The 18,443-nt window shown below is 39.3% G+C and overlaps 1 protein-coding gene and 1 long non-coding RNA gene across 2 annotated transcripts in view; one reads left to right on the top strand and one right to left on the bottom strand.

The window, feature by feature from the left end:
• LOC110404709 overlaps window positions 1-18,118 on the top strand; it is a 28,825-nt gene extending 10,707 nt beyond the window's left edge. The window contains exons 2-3 of the long non-coding RNA XR_002442466.1: window positions 16,338-16,406; window positions 17,794-18,118. This is a non-coding gene — a long non-coding RNA (uncharacterized LOC110404709). The remainder of the gene's footprint in view (window positions 1-16,337; window positions 16,407-17,793) is intronic.
• Window positions 807-18,349, bottom strand: RUVBL1 (RuvB like AAA ATPase 1). Its single transcript, XM_021409270.1, has 11 exons — window positions 18,126-18,349; window positions 17,387-17,473; window positions 16,627-16,759; window positions 12,723-12,874; window positions 11,381-11,470; window positions 10,395-10,544; window positions 8,793-8,856; window positions 7,029-7,227; window positions 4,827-4,929; window positions 1,706-1,797; window positions 807-1,386 (listed from the first exon to the last, which is right to left on the bottom strand). Exons 1-11 carry the CDS (start codon window positions 18,264-18,266, stop codon window positions 1,227-1,229), a joined length of 1,371 nt encoding a protein of 456 aa, XP_021264945.1. The 5' UTR covers window positions 18,267-18,349; the 3' UTR covers window positions 807-1,226.

Here is an 18,443-nt window from a genome sequence, read left to right as displayed (position 1 = left end):
TTTAGAGAATGAGGTAGATAGATTATTGAAAGTACAGAAGATAATTAGGGCTGGCTGATAGTACTAAAATTCATTTTGAAGAACGGGACAGGTTTTCACACGACTGTGACAGCAGAATGTGATCAAGACAATATTAAATCCAAATGAACACAAAATTAAATCATTTGCTTTAAACACCGTTTATAGTAGAGAAGGTAAAGTTAGGAACTTTACCCATCTGCACTTTTTCCTAGATCACCCACTTGGGCTGTTACGGAGATTTGCCCAGGATCTTAGACTTTAAACCATTTATCCTCAAGAGTGCACGAGGTAACTCAGTATCTCCACTTCACAAAAGAAGGAAGCTGCTTTGTGAAAAAGAAACTGAAGCGAAGTCGATAAAAATCTGTGCAGAGCAGAATTTCAAACCTGAATTACCAGGTTAATTTTTCTCACTGTTGTTCTGCTAACTTTCTTGTTCACGTGAACATCAATACATTTTCAGCTTGCAATTTTTTTTGGTAGTGGTTGATCAAGAAAATGAGAACTGAACATAGTGGAAAGAATAGCTGATCACAACAGCAGGAATTTATCTGCTTTAAGAAAACAGAAAGAAAGGATAAGTTATTTCAGAAGAAACACTTTAGAAGGGCCAAAATATCCAAGAAAGTCCTTAAAAAGGTCGTCTTACTATTTCTTTCCTTTGCTACAGAACTATTTTTGTATCAGGCCCATTTCATTAATGTTTTGTATTGTAAATCCCATCTTTCTTACTTCATCTGTTTCTTTAGGGAAGCTGGCACTCAGGACAAACATATGCAAGCTACCACTATTCTTGAAATACTTTATTATAAACCACTTCAGACAAACTTTGATTCAAAAAAAAAACCAGTCATCATCTGTAAAAGGAAACTATTTTAAAATGATATTCATAAAGAAAATAGACTGTTCTTAAGCATCAACTTCAGTTAGAGCTGCTCCAAAATGAAATCTAAGAAACACTGGTGGTTGAAGATCTATTCGTTTCACAGGTACTCATAAAATGGAGACTAAGATGTTACGCAGATATCATAGAGCATCTTATCGTTGACAATGAAATAGGAACACTTGCTAGTTAATTCTGGCCTGACAAAGCAGTCCAACTCTTAAATATTTTTCCAGTCCCAGAAGAGACAAACCATTAACATTTCTTATTTAAGCCAGCCCTGGATACGGGTTAACGCCACTTCAAAGCATCTAATGTAAGCTCATTTCATGTACTTCTCCTGTTGATCAGCCAAGATTTTTGCTGAGGATTTGGCATCATAGAAAAGTTCATTTATTTCTTCAATATGCTCCTTCTCAATGCTGTCTTTCCCATTAATCTTGGCAAGCAGGTTAGCTGGGGTCAGTAGCTGCACAGCATACCTGTGATCAAACAGAGATGGATGAAAAATTACAATTCAGTGCATTCCAGTGAACTGAATAAATGTATGGGTGGGAGATTTATTAGGAAACACCGCTCCATCAGTAGCATTAAAAAATCTGTAAGATCCTATAGCATGTACATCCCTTAAACAAAGCAAGAGGGGAATTACAAACCTTTACTAATGTTAACTGTCTTATTAACACAATGTTACTGTATGGGAGAGGGTTGTCTCTCTTCCAGAGTGAGTTATCCTACAGTGTTTTAAGACCCAGTCACACTTACAATGTAACAGAGAAAAATCAACTGCATTCAACTCACCTTAAGGTTGTCTTGGTACCAATTTCTCCTAAATGATTTAGAGCTTCTTCGCTAATATTAATTCCTTCTGTCTGAGCACGAAGTTTTATGATCTGTTGGAATAAACAAGTCAGGTAGCAGCCCAAACTATTAGCATGCTATACTACTTAGTTTATTTTCTAGAAACACTGTCAGCTTAGAGATGGGATGTGTTGTAAAATGAGATGGTACGAACTCATCCTGCTGTAATTTACCACTGAACTACAACAGATCTGTGGAATTCTATGTCTTTGAATGGGGAAACATCATGTTGGAAAAACTGACAATCATAAAAATAGGCTGAAGTAATGTTTTGACTACTTCATGATGATTTCGCATAGTTAGTAACATGTATCTACTAATGAGAAGCAGAGTGTGAGAACTTGAACAAGGAAATTGAAAAAGTACGCAGAGAGTAACAGCAACAGCTGGAGTCCTGTGGGCAGCTGCACCAGTTACTACATCTTGCAGTGCATTGTTGCTGCTACGCAGCAGAGTTCCAACCAGCCCCACAAAAAGCTACGCTCTTCCCATAGCAGCTCACGACACACTTTTTATTCCGTTGACAATAACATTGTAAAATAAATCAAAAAGTTACTTTCTAAGATTCACCTATTCATGCAAGTAGAAAAAAAATCACTAAGAAGAATCTAATCTTTCAAGAACAGTCCCAGGCTTGTACCAGTTTGCAGATCTTTACAAAGTTGGAGAGCAAGATATCACAATAAGCCCGAGCATATAAAGCTGTAACAGAAGTGGTGCAGGTCTCTCGGTAGTCCGTATTACCAGCCGAGTGATAAGGGGCAGACTGGATAATGATGTTGTGTTGTAGTGCTGAGATAACTCTGGAACTGCAAGCCTCATATAATACAGGTATTTTTCACTTTGGCAGCTTTGTAAACAAGATATCAAGAAGCACTCGTTTAAATTAAAGCCATAAAAATGCGCCAGGGGAGTGAGGGCAGCGAAGAGCGTAAAAGAGGGGTTTGAAATGGCAGAAAGTTGTGCTAAGATATTAATACTGAATATCAGAAATAGCCCTGCAAATTGCAATTCCAAACTGAAGACGAGTCACGTCTTACAGACCATCCAAACAGCACTTCTCATTCATTCAAATACTACTGCGTTATTCTTCCCCCCTTAGAAAGGAGACATCTTGAGTGCCTCTTATCTCAGTATAACTATTTCTTAAAACTTTTTATCTTGCAACAGGGTAGAACCTCCTTGAAGGATCAGGGTCCAAGGCATTAACCCAGAAAATACATACTAACAAGCTGATGTCAAATAGGAAAAGAAGTGTTTGCCAGGTGAAATAACTAGCACACTTTGTTCAGAATGGAACAGGCACACGTGGAAGAAAAAGTATCAGACTAGAACATGCAGATAACAGTGGGTTTTCCTAGAATCACTGTATCCCTGTTGTGGTTGCAATAAGGTAACTGTAGGTCTTGCTCACAGCAGAGTCACAATGGGATTTCTACTGGCTATGAGCAAACTTTAATAGGCACACAGGCAACGACTGTGCTGCTAAGCAAATCAGTTGTGAGAGGTCAAGGCAAAGAGTCCTGTACAGAAACACAATCAGTGAAAATGACCTCCCAGCATGAAAGAAAAATGGGAGCAAAACATAGAGACAGTTATGGATGTCTTTTTTATTTTTATTGTCCCTCCCAAGTTGTATTTAGTTAGAAACTCAAGCGTAATAAATGCCTCCTTCTCCTCCTCTCTCAAAAGAAGTCATTCAGAAGTCCTAATCTAAGGGAAAATGAGATTATTTGACCCCGTGGTTTATGGGAGAAAATGTCCAGATCTATTTCTAGCTTTACAAAAAGCTACTGTAAACACTTAATATCCCTCAGCTCTGGGAGGGGTTGGAAAGCACAGCATTTAACTCTTCTAAAAAAATCATCAGTTTAGAAACTAGCTCTTTGATGGTATATTATCTGCATGATAACACAACACTCGACATCACTTTTCGTTACGCTATTTCTAACTCAGAGTGCATATTCCTACAACCCTAACTGCACAAAATTCACATACAGTACAGAGATGTTCAGACAACAGTTTTTAACACCTCCAGACTGAGCGGAAGTCATGCTTTAAATCTTGTTTTGTATGCAGACAAAATACAATCATATTATTAAACCTCTGGGCTGCTTCTACGGTTATCTACGTTGTAATGCTTTTAAGTATCCTTTTAGGTACAAAAAAATCATCCTGAGCATGGTTCACAACAGCCATATGTGAAAAGCTCCTCAAACTAAATGAAATGAAGCTTTGCCCCTACGTTTATATTCAATAAATGCCTCAGCTTCACCTTGGCGCTTATCCAGCAGCAGGAGACTATTATCTCCTGGAAACGCTCTCCTCCATTGACACTATCTCTTAAATAATACAAATAATTGACATGATAAACTGTAACGTCTTCTGCATTGTGTCACTTCACAGCATTGAGACGCTAATGAGGGGATCTTTGACACGATGCATCATAATGGCACCTAAGCATTATAATCGATACACAGGACAGAGCGATGGCCCCGCAGGAAAGGTTGCAGGCATTCAAAGTGTATCTCTGCAGCGTTTCCTGCGCTAACATTTCCAAACTTGAGTAGGAGCACAAAAATCCCTTCACTGATCAGGAAGCAGCCCAAGTAGGTTAAAGGCCTGGTACAGGGAATGGAGGTAGAAATGCAGTGAGCAAAGCTGCGTTCCACAATTCCTCATCTCTTACGTGGAGGAATGGCCTGAGGTCTGGGACCATAGGTCCCCAAAATGCAACACTTCATGCCTACAGGAAAAAGCACGACCTGCTGGAACTTGCAAACTCTACAGAAAGCACATGCAGGTGAGATGTCACTTTCAGCTCTAGACATGTTTACCAGTAGTTTGTCACTGGATGGAAATTCAACATAAAAAATGGCACGCGCAATTTTAACCAACTTACTCTAAGTAGTTTCTAAAGCAGTGTATGGTTTTCTGGCACAAACTCTGCTGACCATACAGATTGAAACAGCTCTTTAGTAACAGAATATACAGGAACGTAGAAGTTATCCCAAGTAGAATCCCATATACTTTTCAGAAGCTCTTAAGATGCTTTTTATACCTGCTTCATTTCTTGAGGTGTATACAACATGGTTCGGATAATCATCACTCTGTCCAGCAGGTCCAGTGGTATTCCATGAGGAGACACTATGTCCTCTGTGCCTCTAAAAGAGAAAACAAATGGAAAGGGATCAGATGTTATTCTGAATACAGTACGTTGATTTGACTAAAATCAGTAACAATTGACTGTATGTCCACTAATTTACAGCTCTTCTGTCTTCACATAGAGACACGCTCCCCAGATACCAACAGGAAACATTCTAGTCTGAAGTTTGTACTGGACAGCCTGAAAGAAACAAACGTTACAGGAACTCAAACTTGTCACTCAAAGATAGTCTGAGGTGGTGCTTTTCCTTGTATTTCTTTTCATTGTATCTTACAATGCTTACAATCTTATCCAATGTTCCAAAGGGTATTCCAGTGAGGAACAAATGATTCTTATTAAGCTGCATAGCAATATCAATTATATGCACTATTAGGCACTGAGACAACGTTCTCTCTTGCTGAACAAGCCATTACTCTGTTCTATACCTCCCTGAGCTCCTCCAGCCACCACAGTGTTTGCATCACAGCAAATTCAGAAGTAGAGATCTATCCCTGAAGGACAAAGCAGGGTCTAGACTCTCAACCATTTTATTTGTTCAGCAAACAACACCCAACAGCAAAGTCTGCAGACGCATCTACTCTTGCTTTTCCAAGAAAATCATGAATTGCTTTTAAGTCATGAATGAAAGATATCCACATTTCTTGATACCTATGAAGATAACAGGTGAAAAAGGCAAAGTGCTTGTAGATACATTTCCAAATTCAGTGCTAGTATTTAGGCGTTTCAGCTTTGGTCATGGTTCTCCATGGGAAACGAATCAAAAATCCCTGCAATCATTAAGTCAAGCAGATGATGGTCTCCCTTGAGGTTAAAGAATCAACTAGCTACATCATAAAATTCTTTCCTGACCCTTTTAAGAGACAGCAGTAGGCATATTACAGCACCACCAACTCTGTAAGACAGTAGTGTGCAGTTAAGACCTTGCTGTTAAGGGATTTAATTTATCAGTATTAGATATAACTATTATACGGAAAACTCCCTTTCTTAAATCACAGGTTCCTGTCAATCCATGCTAATAGATCTGTTTGTTCTACTTTTACAAGACAGCCTTTTTATTCCTTTGCAGAGAGTACTGCAATATCCACCTCATCATTTTTGAAGGGCTTATCATCTTAACTTCTAGGCAATGCAAACAGAGAAAGATTAATATCAGACGACCCAGTAAGAGTGAAAAGAATAGCTGGTTAAAGAGCTGAATTAAATCAATTTGAAGAGTAGCAATCGTTGCTAAAGAAATCTTGTTTACAAGTACTTAGATTTAGACCACAAATTAAGAGTAGAACATGAGGAAGAATTTGAAAGAGAACACAGAAAATGCAAAGAATACATTGTGTGGGTGCAAAATATTGAAGTAGAAAGAGTGGGGACTGAAAACAGGAAGTAAGTTGGCAAGGCTGGAGATACAAAAATCTAGATCACTACAGTAGGAAAGAAAGACGAGCAGGGAGAGGGTGAACTGTAATATGCTTCAGCAGTAAGAACGGGAACTTTAAGCCTGATGCAACAAGGAGAGCAAGCAGCAAACTGATTCAGAAGGAGGAAACTACAGGAGTACAGGTTTGCATTTCTGGCTCTACAAGAGCTGTGTTGAGATATCTAAAGAGAGAGGCAACTGTAAGAGAACACTCAAGGAATGCATTTCAGAGAAAAGGAGGGATGTGTCAGTAGAAATAAAAGGAGTTCTAATCTGCTTTTATTCAGTCAGTGTTGCATTAAATGCACTTCTCTTAGAATTTAGAATTGGAAGGGACCTCTAGAGATCATCTAGTCCAACTCCCCTGCCAAAGCAGGCTCCCTAGACCAGGTTGCACAGGTAAGCGTCCAGGAGGGTCTTGAGTATCTCCAGAGAAGGAGACACTACAACTCCCCTGGGCAGCCTGTTCCAGTGCTCCGTCACCCCTGTGCACCCTTTCATCATTCTCTTGATGAAGCTCACAAACAGTTCCTGAGCACTGATGCTACTTGCAACCCACGCAGGGTGTTTTTACAGATGTCAGTATCAGAGACAAAAGCTTTCAAAGATTGTAACACTGCTGTTACAGCTCACTCCATGGGTTACTAAATAACGCAAACTGAAAAATTCAACTTTAGACATACCTGATTACACAGTTTCCTCGATTGGATGCAAAGATGACAATGGGGGAAATAGAAGATTCCAACGCTCGGTGCAGGTATGTGAAACATTCAATATCCAGCATGTGAACCTCATCTACAAACAGCACACCTGGGACCAGCTCTGCAATGCCTTGATCAATGTATTTATTTACCACCTTATTTATTTCTCCTCGAAGTTTGTCTACGAGAACCAAAACAAACAGTTAGTTACCCTGCTAGTGATCAGTAGGTTTCTATGGAAGACTTAAAGCAATCAACATATTCCCCTGGAAATTTTCACGCTTTGGTCTCTTAATGCCACAGGATAAATCTCTGCAATGCTAAAATTCTGTGGAAATTTAAGACTTAACTAAGATTTGAAATTTCAATCCTGGATTGTGGAGACATCTGTACGTCAAAATATTTCTAAACTGAACTTCCAGCCCTTAACTGGGACATTCTGTTCTCTCTCTTGGCTTGTAAAACAGTATATTGGGGGAAGAATAAGGAAAAAAAAATAAGTCAGCCAAACTTCAGTTTAAAATGTGAAGTTTAACCAAGTTTCCAAGCATGTGTAAAAAGAACATCACAGAAAGAATAAAATACTCCTACTGAAATTCAGCAACATAGGTTTGTATAAAGATTCTTTCAACATGTGGATCTCAAAGCTACGCAAGATGTTACACAGATAAACCTAACTTCAGAATAAGTAAAACGACCTCTGGGGTGTAAGAAATACTTTAAAAGAGCACAATTCAAGTTAGGAATTGAAGACGACTTATCTAAATTTAGATAATTGATGTTTCAGTAAGTAATTGTTTCAAAGAAAAAAAAAAAAGAGAATAGATCTTTCTGTAGATCTTTTTTTCCTTCAGAGATCTGCAGGTAGGAAGAGCAACAGCACACTTACAGCATCAAGACGAAGGCAGAAGTCAAAAGCAAGCAGAGGCTGGAGTGTTTAGAAGCCTTTTATCTGCTCATCAGAAATGGTTGCTTCACATAAGAACGTACTTAACTAATGTATTTCACTACTTACATAAGAATGTAGATCAGATTTTTTCATTTTTGGGAGGTCAGTTTGGAACTTATTGTGGCTCTAGGAAAATATGAGGGCTGCTCTGAAAATAATGGCTCCTATTGTATTATGTCAGCCCATGATGTCAGAGGTAGATGCTGGTGCTAAGGCAGTGGAGGTTGAACCTTTCTGGCAATATTCCCTTACGTTTTGTTGCCATGTGACATAGGGCAGCAGAGGGGCAGTCTGAGGAAATGGTGTCTGACATGGAAGCGTGCGTGAAGCAAACGTGTGTCACTGAATTCCTCTATGTGGCAAAAACGCACCCACTGGCATTCACCAACATTTGCATTTATGGAGACCAAACAGTGGACGTGAGTGCAGTGAGGCGGTGGGTGGTGCATTTCAGCAGTTGTGACAGTGGGTCTCCTGTGCTGGTGCAGACTTTTTTTTTTTTTTTTTTAAAATGAGCGTGGCATGCAGGCTCTTGTTCCGTCACTGGTGAAAATGCAGAGCTAATTGATGGTGACTGTGTTGAAAAAGAGTGTTTTGTAGCTGAGAATGTGCTCTACCAACTAGTGTTACTGTGCTCTTTGTATCTGTGATCATCATTCCGTGATTCTATGATTTCTGAACAAACATTATGTAGGCATTCAGCATTACAGATACTGCATTAATAACCCGATTTTAATGCTTTTCTGCCTGGCAAACATAGGTTATGATGGTCTGAAAACATGATGCGGGGCTCATACCAGTAATTTCCGTTTTCTTCGGCTTCATCAATTGTCCCATCATAGAAAGGATGTCTTGCCCACCCTAGAAGAAAGTTACAGCAAGTATTAAGTCTTGCAGTGAACACGTACCGTGAGAATTTTAAAAAACTGGGAATTGGTTAAAGCAGTTCTTCCTTGCAGTTAAACTGACACTTTAGTCAGCAGTGGCTGATAACCTGTCAAAGGTTAGGTTGCTTTACCACAGTGGTATTCTAAGCCTAACAGTTTAATTAGCTATTTCCTCACTCTTTCTTTAACCTTGCTCATTTGGACAGTATTTAAAAAAAAAAAAAAAAAAAAAAAAAAAAAAAGAGATATCCTCTTTTAAACTGGCATAGAGAAGCTCATAAGAACTGAAAACATCAGGGAACATAGAGTCTTAGGATTGTTTGTGTGCACTGTAATTGTTCAGCCTGTCAACATAGGAACAATTATGCTGAGTTTTAACACCTTAGAATTCCTTGATTTTATCAAGTAAATGATTTTGTTGGAAAAAGGATGTTTATTTTGAAATGCAGTAGGTTAAGGGCTTGTAATATCATACCATAGGGGTGCCAGCCTTTAAACACAAATACTGCATTGTCGGTGGCTTTTGTTTATGACACAGATGGAGCTTCCTCCTTCCTTGGTTTATGTTACGATACAGAAAGGGGCAGTTCTCCTATTTTCAACTTTTTCATGCAGTGACTTCAGAGCTCTACTGAAAACCACAGGGAAGTTCAATGAGAGGTTATGACACATTTCTGAAGGAAGCAGGGAAATTAAGAGAATCCATAGCAAAGTCAAAAACACTGAGTGATCAGACACATGGTCTGATTTTTGGGTTATCCTATGTGGAGCCAAGAGTTGGACTTGATCCTTACGGGTCCATTCCAACTCAGGATATTCTATAATTTTATAAATTATCATGGCACTTGCAATTTCTATTTCACAACCACAAAGCTATAACTATGAAGCAGAAGAAATTAATCTGTACTCAACTTTCAATAAATGAAATGAGGCAGATCTGGCTGCTGCTACCTCACATCTCTCCTTATGGACAGAAAAGAGTAATCTTACCTGACAGGGGAGACACCATGATCAAGCAGAAGGTTTTCCCAGGGCAAAGTGCTTAAATTTATCATTATTATTATTTTTTTAAATGTTGTATATTAGGAAAAACTTATTCTCTGAAAGAGTTGTCAAGAATTGGAACACAGGCTGCCCAGGGAAGAGGTGGAGTCACTGTCCCTGGACATATTAAAAAAAATGTGTAGATGTGGCACTTAGGAACAGGATTTATTGGGCATGGTGGTGATGGGTTGAAAGTCGGATTTGATCTTAAGAGGTCTTTTCCAGCCTTAATGATTCTATGACCTCTTTCTCTGGTCAAGAGGAGCAGCCCACACTGCAGCAGGACCTCCTTGCAGAGAGCAGAGTTAGAGTGGCCTTCTAGATACTTCCTGTTTTTCCTATGGCAGTGTCTTTGAGGGTGATTCAGAACATCTCAAAGCTTTCTGTATCTTCTTGATTATTCTAAAAACCATCACAACTATGTATGATATTTTTTCTGTAAAGACTTCATCTGTGTAGTTAAGATACCTGAGGTCGAGCATTGGCCACATCCAGGTCATGCAGGGTAACATCCTGAATAATTTCCTTTTTCTTGTGCACATCACCCTTTGGCAAAGGAACGTACTCTTCAGCTTCAAGGTCGAATTCCGTAGCATAAGTATCACACCTGCCTTGCCTCTGAAGAAAGGAAAAGAAGAGAAACTTAGGTATAGGATTTGTTTTGGTGCCAAAAACCATGAGTGACAAACTTGATAAAGGGCTTGGTCCACAACTCCAGCCCCGACGAGCTTCAGTCTGACAGCTCAGACACCCCACTCCCTGCTTAGCAACAAGCATAGTGTATCTACTGATCAAAGCTCAAAATACCCTGTTGAAAAGTGCCTGATATTTTAGTGGTAAGAATATTCCACTCCTCTCTCCCTTTATTTTAACTGTATGCAATTCTTGCTAAAGGACAAATCCAGCCGATTAGCTAGAGATTAGGAGAACTGTTCAAGACTCCTTTGTAGGTGGGTGATTTATTATATGATAGAAAATATTATGGTCATCCATTAAACAGCAAGTATCACTACTTTCCAAATCAGATATGAAAAGAATGCTAACTAATGCAGTATTCCCTCCTACATGTATATATCTTGTGGAGAAAATACCGGAGCGATAAAAGAAAGATTAAATACACTGCACATGTCAGCCAGAAAATGACTAAAGTTGCTTGGTTTTTTTTCCCCCCTTCCCTTAAAGATGCCTTGATCTTACAAAAAGAAAACTGAACCAGGCAGCATCAGTGATAGCTTCCTTGCCAGATGACCTTAATCATGAACCAGATGACCATGTTCTTTCAGTGCAAGAGATATTTTTCTTACCAGATAAGGAAAACACTGGGCTCTTTTAAAACTTTCACGTGACCATTTCATGTCAATTAAGCTTAACAAATGGGAGAGCTTTCTGACAAAGGCAGGGAGGACCTGCAAGAACACATCCACCTGCATAAAAATGCAGAACTTTTATTTTACCTTGACAGCTCCACTGTTTGCTTCAATATAAATAACATCGCCTGTTTCCACTCGTTCCTTCTGCAAGCTTTCAAATATGCTTGGGTCCAGCTGCAGACAAACAAACATCCCAGCTGGTCACAACAGTTCCATATTAATATGGTAATCACTGAAAAGAAGTTTAGACTAAAGCACGCTTCCATCAGGCAAAATTAAACTGCAACTTCCCCCCAGCAATACCTTCTAGGATTTTATAAAGCTGTGACACCTGGAGTAGTGGTAGAGTACAACTTAGTCTCTATTGTAAAATCTGAAAGAAGATGCACAAAACTTATTTTCTTACACAAAAATATCTGTCTGCAGAAAGTGACATTAAGTGCCAAAAACATAATGATACCAGGTACAAAGTATGCCTTTGTGTAATGTGACAACATGTTTACACTTAGGATGTGGTACTTCACTTGCTTTCTAGCAAAACTTTTACCAAAACCTGACTATTGCACTGCATTATGCTACTTGATCTTGAGTCTGCATCCTCTGTCAAGCTGTGTGAGGGAGAGTGGATGTGGAATACGTTAGATGCTATTGTTTCTCATAGTACGTATTTATTCATTTTTCCTCTGCATTTTCTTGTTTTCAGTGTGAACAAATGCAAGCTGATACTTAACAACAGAGACAGCTTTCAGCTCTCATATTCTAACTGACAGGGAAATTAAACAATAAGGACAGAGACAAGAAAACAAAGGGAAACTGGGGCTGAGCTGGCAACATACCAGCTCAATTCTAGTTCTCTATCACATATTCACTAAGGCATATCTCCACACGTAGAAAGAAGGAATGTGGCAGAAAGAACAATTCATGTAGAAGCAGACAAAATTCGCCAAAACTATTCTCCAAAATTCAGTTGAGTATCAGGAAAAACAAAAAAGAATAAGCCTTCTTGAACGTTTGCTATTGTGAATGTGAAGTTACAACTGCAGTCATTGCAAGCCTGTCAGGTCATAGCTCAGATTCCCCACTAAGCCCGTTTTCCTGTGACACTTGTAACGTTGCTGCAAAACTGCAACAGAATCTTCTGCTGGTTAAGTCTTTCTTTTAACTTGAACACTCACAAGTGTGTGTTGTCAAACAGAAAAGTAACAGGAACTGCTGAGTGATGGAGTTTCAATTAGTCGGAGAAAAGAGCGATAACCAGAAAATCTGAACACCAAACAGATAAACATACATGCTCAGGAGTAAGATAAAGTTGTCTAGCAAAGCAGTTTTCTTCTGTTATTCTACCCAGATGAGGATCAAGAACTGGTAAAAGCAAAAGATGCAGATATGAAATTTTAAGGAAATTCTGAAATTGTACCATACATACCTTCAACTGTTTGGTTCCCTTCGCAGTTTTGAGTCCTATGATTACATGGCTGATTGTTTTGCCGTAGCCCCCCATTGGATTTTCAGTCTCACATGGAGTTAGTTCTGTGACTTCTCCTTCATACACCTCCTTGGTCTCTTTAATCCTTAGTCCTGGAGGAAATTGTTTGGAAGCTTAATTACACAAATCTATGGCCATAAACACTCAGAAGCCTTCTACATTAACGCCAACAGACTTTAATATATTATTAGAGTTTGTTACATTTAATTGGAATTCTTTAATGCCAAAAGTTGAAAGATCAATTATAGTTCTCTTCTTTAACATTTGGTGTAAATATTCAACCTACGTCATGAGAGGGAAAGCTCAGCCCAAGCTCTGATCCAAAAAGCAGTTTATTAAGCTCTAAGAAATGATTTTCTTTTTGCTGTGTGTTATTCATTCTTCAAGCAAATACCAGTATCCTATCTCTTTTACTTCCACTCCCAGAGGGCATTTGCCTGATTTATAACTTTACACTGAAGATAAACAGTTCATCAAAATTCTGAAACTAAAGATCAGTGACAAGAGTACAACTGCGAGTTGTACACAATTTTCATGCTTTCAGAAAAGTCCTATCAAGTCAGAACAGAGGAGGAACAAAGGAACTTCATAAAAAAAAAACTTTAAATTCTAAAGAAAAACTTACTGTATACTATTTTTCAAGTTATAGGTGAGAGGTGAGCTAGACAAAGTCTAACAGAACCTGTTATAAAGCAAACTTAAAATTGTTTCAAAATAGGAGACAGTGACATTGTAACTTCACTGCTTTTCAGAGAGTTGAGAAAACACCACAGCATTCTAAGCCAAAATATCCTAATGGACTAGAAGTCATTTTAAACTGATAAATAATACAGAGCCAAGGAGATTTATGTTTAGACTGTCCCAAAGAAAAACCACTATCATCACCACCACAATTATGCAGACGTTCTAACTACAGAGAATTTCAAAGAACCCACATCTGAGGAGACTCTATAAAGTATTTTATGAGACACACATGCCATACCAAAAATAATGAATGGGCTGTAACAGGATATAAGGAAGTCATCCTGCCCAGTCTGAGCTATTAGGACTTTATAAAACTTTCCTTGTTCCTTAACTTTTCATTTTGCTTTGAAATAGATCAGACACTTCACCAGTAATCTTGAGCTGCTGATAGGGAAATAGAAAGGACTGACAAATAAGAGTCTGTCTCCCTCTACTGGACCCAAATTAAGGATGGGATTTGAAATGTGAGCAATAGTGGGTTTTTGGGATAATGTGGTAACTTCTCTGTAAGAAATATTTGCTTTCTCTTATTTAGCATAACCTGAAAGTTCTACACAAAGTTAATTCCAGAAAATTTTTCAAACATTTTTCAAGTATGCCAAAACATTAGATAAAAACAATTAACGAACCTTTGAATAATAAAATTGACCTAGACAAGGTTGCATCACATAGACTACATCTGCAAGGAACATTCAGTAATATGGGATTCTGTACAGTAAAACTCTCTGTGGTAAGATCTGGACACCTGCAGGCTTGCTTTTTCCCTTTTGTTTTGTTTTTAAACTTTCAGCATAAGTTCTACCCTGCTCCCACAAACTGCAAGCCATTCATGTTTGGGGCATGTTCCGCATGCTCCTAAATCACACCTTCAAGTTTCATTTCATCTGGAAAGAATCAGACTCAAGTTCAAATTCTGTTCCACAATACAAACCAAAGCTGAATCAGCTCAGAGTTTAACAAGATCTAAAACAAAGTAATCAACGTTTTGAATTTTCTGTTGATTATCTTTTGTTTTTAAATCAATCCGCATGCATCAGCTTAACTCTTAAAGGATTCCTTTAACTTAAACAGCAACATTTCCTAATTACAAATCAGAAGCATGAGCATAGGAAAGAAACTGCAGAATATTTCAAGTTTTGGCTCGAAGAAACTATGGACTTAAGTAATGCTTGTTTGATTTACTGGCAGTTAAAACACATAAATAGCATATTGGTTCCCTGTATGTAAGGGGCTATTCCAGTAGTTATTTTTTACTGCAACCAAACACTTAATGTTAGCTACTGTCATCATCCTGGCAGGCTGCTAATGAGTTCTATAGAGCACTAATCCCTCTCAGCTGAAGTGTTCTTTTTTAGCCTGTACAATTCCATCTTCTCATTTCCCGCTCCATGTTTTTATGTTTCTTACGTATAACAAACTACCTCCTATATTCTAAACAATGCTTGGCCATTTGACTAAATCAAGTGTGTTATTAAATGACTCCCAACATTAAAAATCTGGAAACTCTCATTTGCCTGTTTCCTCATGCAACGATGGGTTCAAGCCAGTCAGTCTCTCCTGTTTCCAAGAACAAAAAAACCCTGATATTAACATCCCTAATCATTTTTACAATTTGAGCTGTCTAAAGCCCCTTAAAGTAAAATGTACAGGGAAACAGATGATGCATAGACAACCTGCAAGTACCGTTTCATACCAAACAATAACAACAAAAATTAGGTGCTGATTGCCTGAGATTTTTTTTTTTTTCTTGCACTCAGCCACAGCTGACGCTGCAGTGTGCATATAAAATCTTTTTTGAGAACATGCACCCTTTTAAATTATTTATTTGCCAGGCAGGTGATCTAAAACCTAACCAAGATTTAAACATGACTGGAAAATGTTCCATTACAAAAAAAACAGTGGATCCTTTAAAATATTTGTTTCTTTTTTTACACTGATAAAAATATTCAATAAAGGTTGTGTTACGAAAATGTGACATAGAATTCAACAGAAAGGAATAAAAGAAGTTCCATCTTTCATGAACACCAATATTTGTTTAGAAGTGTCTCTCTACTGTCATTCAGGGATTGCAGGGAACTAACAATGTAGCTGGCTGTTAACCCGAGAGTTTAAATACCGCTATCTCTAGAAATGACAACAGGGATGGCAGAAGTTTCATCTGTTGGTTCAAGTTTCCAAATCTCTGACAGGGAACTTCATCACATCAAGGAAATATTGTAGACTACTCAGTCTCTGGCTTCCCTCCCCCAGGCCCTGCCAGATTCACGGTAACTAGACCAGAGACTACTGAAAGTTGCTTTCTTACAAAAATGAATGGAATACTTTTATTTGGTTGCAGAACTGAGAGACCTCTTCACCACCCCCAAATACTCAGATGAAGTCAGAGAGGAAACATGGCACAGAAAGCAGGAAAATTAACTGTTAATATGTTCGGTTTTTCAGTTAGGTCATCTTTAGGCAATCCTTATACAAACAACAGCCACTTTAACTGCATTTATCAGCTGTCAGCAAAGATCGTCAAAGAGATTTTAGCTATTTAGCGAGCTTGCATTGCAGATTTACCCAATTTACATTGAGTTTGTAAAAGCGATCTAGAATTGAGGAAGATATTAAGTTATTTATTTTGCTGGCATGGAACTTCCTCTATGCTTGCTGGAATACTAAGCCAGGCTAACACTGCCACTTGAGAGTCCCTGAACAAGGCTGCTTGCTCAGTAGGGTGAAACCACTAAAATAAAAAAAGGAAAGAGCATTTTGATGTCTACAAGTATTTCTGCTAATATAAGAAACTAAAAATAAGTTTTCTTTCAGATTTCCGGAGTCACAGGTGACATCAGGAGACGAAACCTGGAGGACGTGAAGAGATTCTGGGGGAGCAGAGTAAGTAAAAATAACTATGACACAAATATTTATATCCAGAAAACCTTATTGACTCCATCAAGTGTGGGAGAGATTCCCCAAATTAAGATCAGCATTGAAGAAAAGTTCATACCACGATCTGGAAACCACCATGACCACCAAGATTTTTTTCTTTTTCAGATTAGTGGAAAAAAACAAAGCATTGTGTAAATACTTAATTTTCTGTTTTTCTGAAACTTACCAATTGCTCGTCTGAAGTTTTCCATTAGAACTTCTGTTTTCTTGATTTCAGTAGAATAGACCTCACTCCCAACCATAGGACAAAAGGGAACTTTACTGCCAAGTTCCTGGGCAATAGCTAAAGCCAAAGCAGTCTTAAAAAATGGAAAAAAAATTAAAAAAAATAGGCATTTCATTTTCATGAGGATTCCTTCTGCACAAAGTTAACTTTCCTCATCATATCACCTTCAATCTATCAGCTACCACTCGTGTATTATAACTGCTCTGACATCTCTTATGTATAACAAACCTCTCCCACCAAAACAAATTAGACACGCATTAGGTGACTTCTACCAAAGACTTATAAACACTGTAAAGGAACAATATCAGACATTTGAATTTAACATCTTATACAAATGAAACAGCAAGGGGAAAACAACCAAAAGAAAAAACTATTTAGGCTTTTAATATAAAATTAACTTCTAAGACTCTTCTTCAGAAACCACATTACCTATGTGTTTGGCAACCTACACGAGGCGCTTTCACACTAATGATGCCTGCACAAACCAGAGCATGCTGTCAATGTTAATGACATGGCAAAAATTAAACATAAAGCAGGACACCGTGTCAACGCCTTAATGGAAAAAAAAAAAGAAACAACGGTAGATGAAGACAACACGTAACCACTATTCTAAAATGGTTGCGACAGCACATTCAATTAAGCTGGATTTCAGAGGACTTTATTTCTTACAAAAATAAAGAAAAATAAAATATCGGGATACCTTGCCAGTTCCAGGAGGTCCTGCCAACAGCACAGCTCTGCCAGCCATCTTCTTGCTTTTGATTAATTCTACTATAACCCCACAGGCCTACAGGATAAATGTTTGCACCATTAACAAGAGTATTGTTAAAATATATTTAATTCCAGTAATACTAGATGCGTTTAGAACTACTGATCTTCTGAGGCACTAAAAATAAAGTGGATTTCAAATTTATGCATAGGAAAAGTGAGGGAAGAAGAAAAAAAAAAATCACTTCTTACAATCATTATATCTGACACGTTAAAAAATAAATCAGACAGACATGGGACAACAGAACTCAAACCAAAGAGCACAGAGTCCTTTCTCGTCCCAGAGCTGCACGCAGGTATCAGGGCTTAAAAACAGAGCAAGGAATTTCTGCCTTTCAGAAACACAGAAGAGCTCCAGCACCGGCCCAGGGCCGGAGCCGGGCATGAGACAGCAGCCCCAAGCCCCCAGGAGCAGATCGCTGAAGTCGGAGGGTTTCGCTGCCCGTGGTACCTCCATAAGTACACCGCCGGCCCGGAGGCAGCTCGGCAGCTAACGAGGGAAGTCACAGCGGCGGGGACCGTCCCACCGCCTCAGGCGGCAGCAGCAGAGGCAAAGCCTTGCGCTCGCTACCGAGAATTACAGAGAGGAGGTAACGGCGAACTCACGGCCCGGGCCTGGCCCCAAGGCTCCTCGTCAGCCCGCGGCAGCGCCAGGCCGGGCCCTCACTCACCTCCCGCGCGTTCTCCTGTCCCACCAGCCCGGCCCCCGCCGGCTTGGCGGTGCCACTCTCGTCCAGCCCCAGCCCCTTGACATGGCTGTGGGCGGCGATGCGCTGGGTTTTTGAAGTGCTTTTCACCTCCTCGATCTTCATGGCGAGCCACCCCTCTCCCGCACGTTCACCCGCCACACGCGGCCCGCGCGTTACCAAGGCTCCCGGCGCGCGGCCTCCTCGCCCCGCCCCTCCGCGCCATTGGTCCGCGTGGCGGCGCTCCCGCTGCCGATTGGGTGGTGCGGGTGCCTGTCACCGCCGAGTGGGTTCATATTTTCA

This window comes from Numida meleagris, chromosome 11 (assembly GCF_002078875.1).
Source record: "Numida meleagris isolate 19003 breed g44 Domestic line chromosome 11, NumMel1.0, whole genome shotgun sequence".
Lineage (NCBI taxonomy): Eukaryota > Metazoa > Chordata > Aves > Galliformes > Numididae > Numida > Numida meleagris.
The sequence above is the reverse complement of the archived record's forward strand: the minus strand, read 5'-3'. Positions and strand labels throughout refer to the sequence as shown.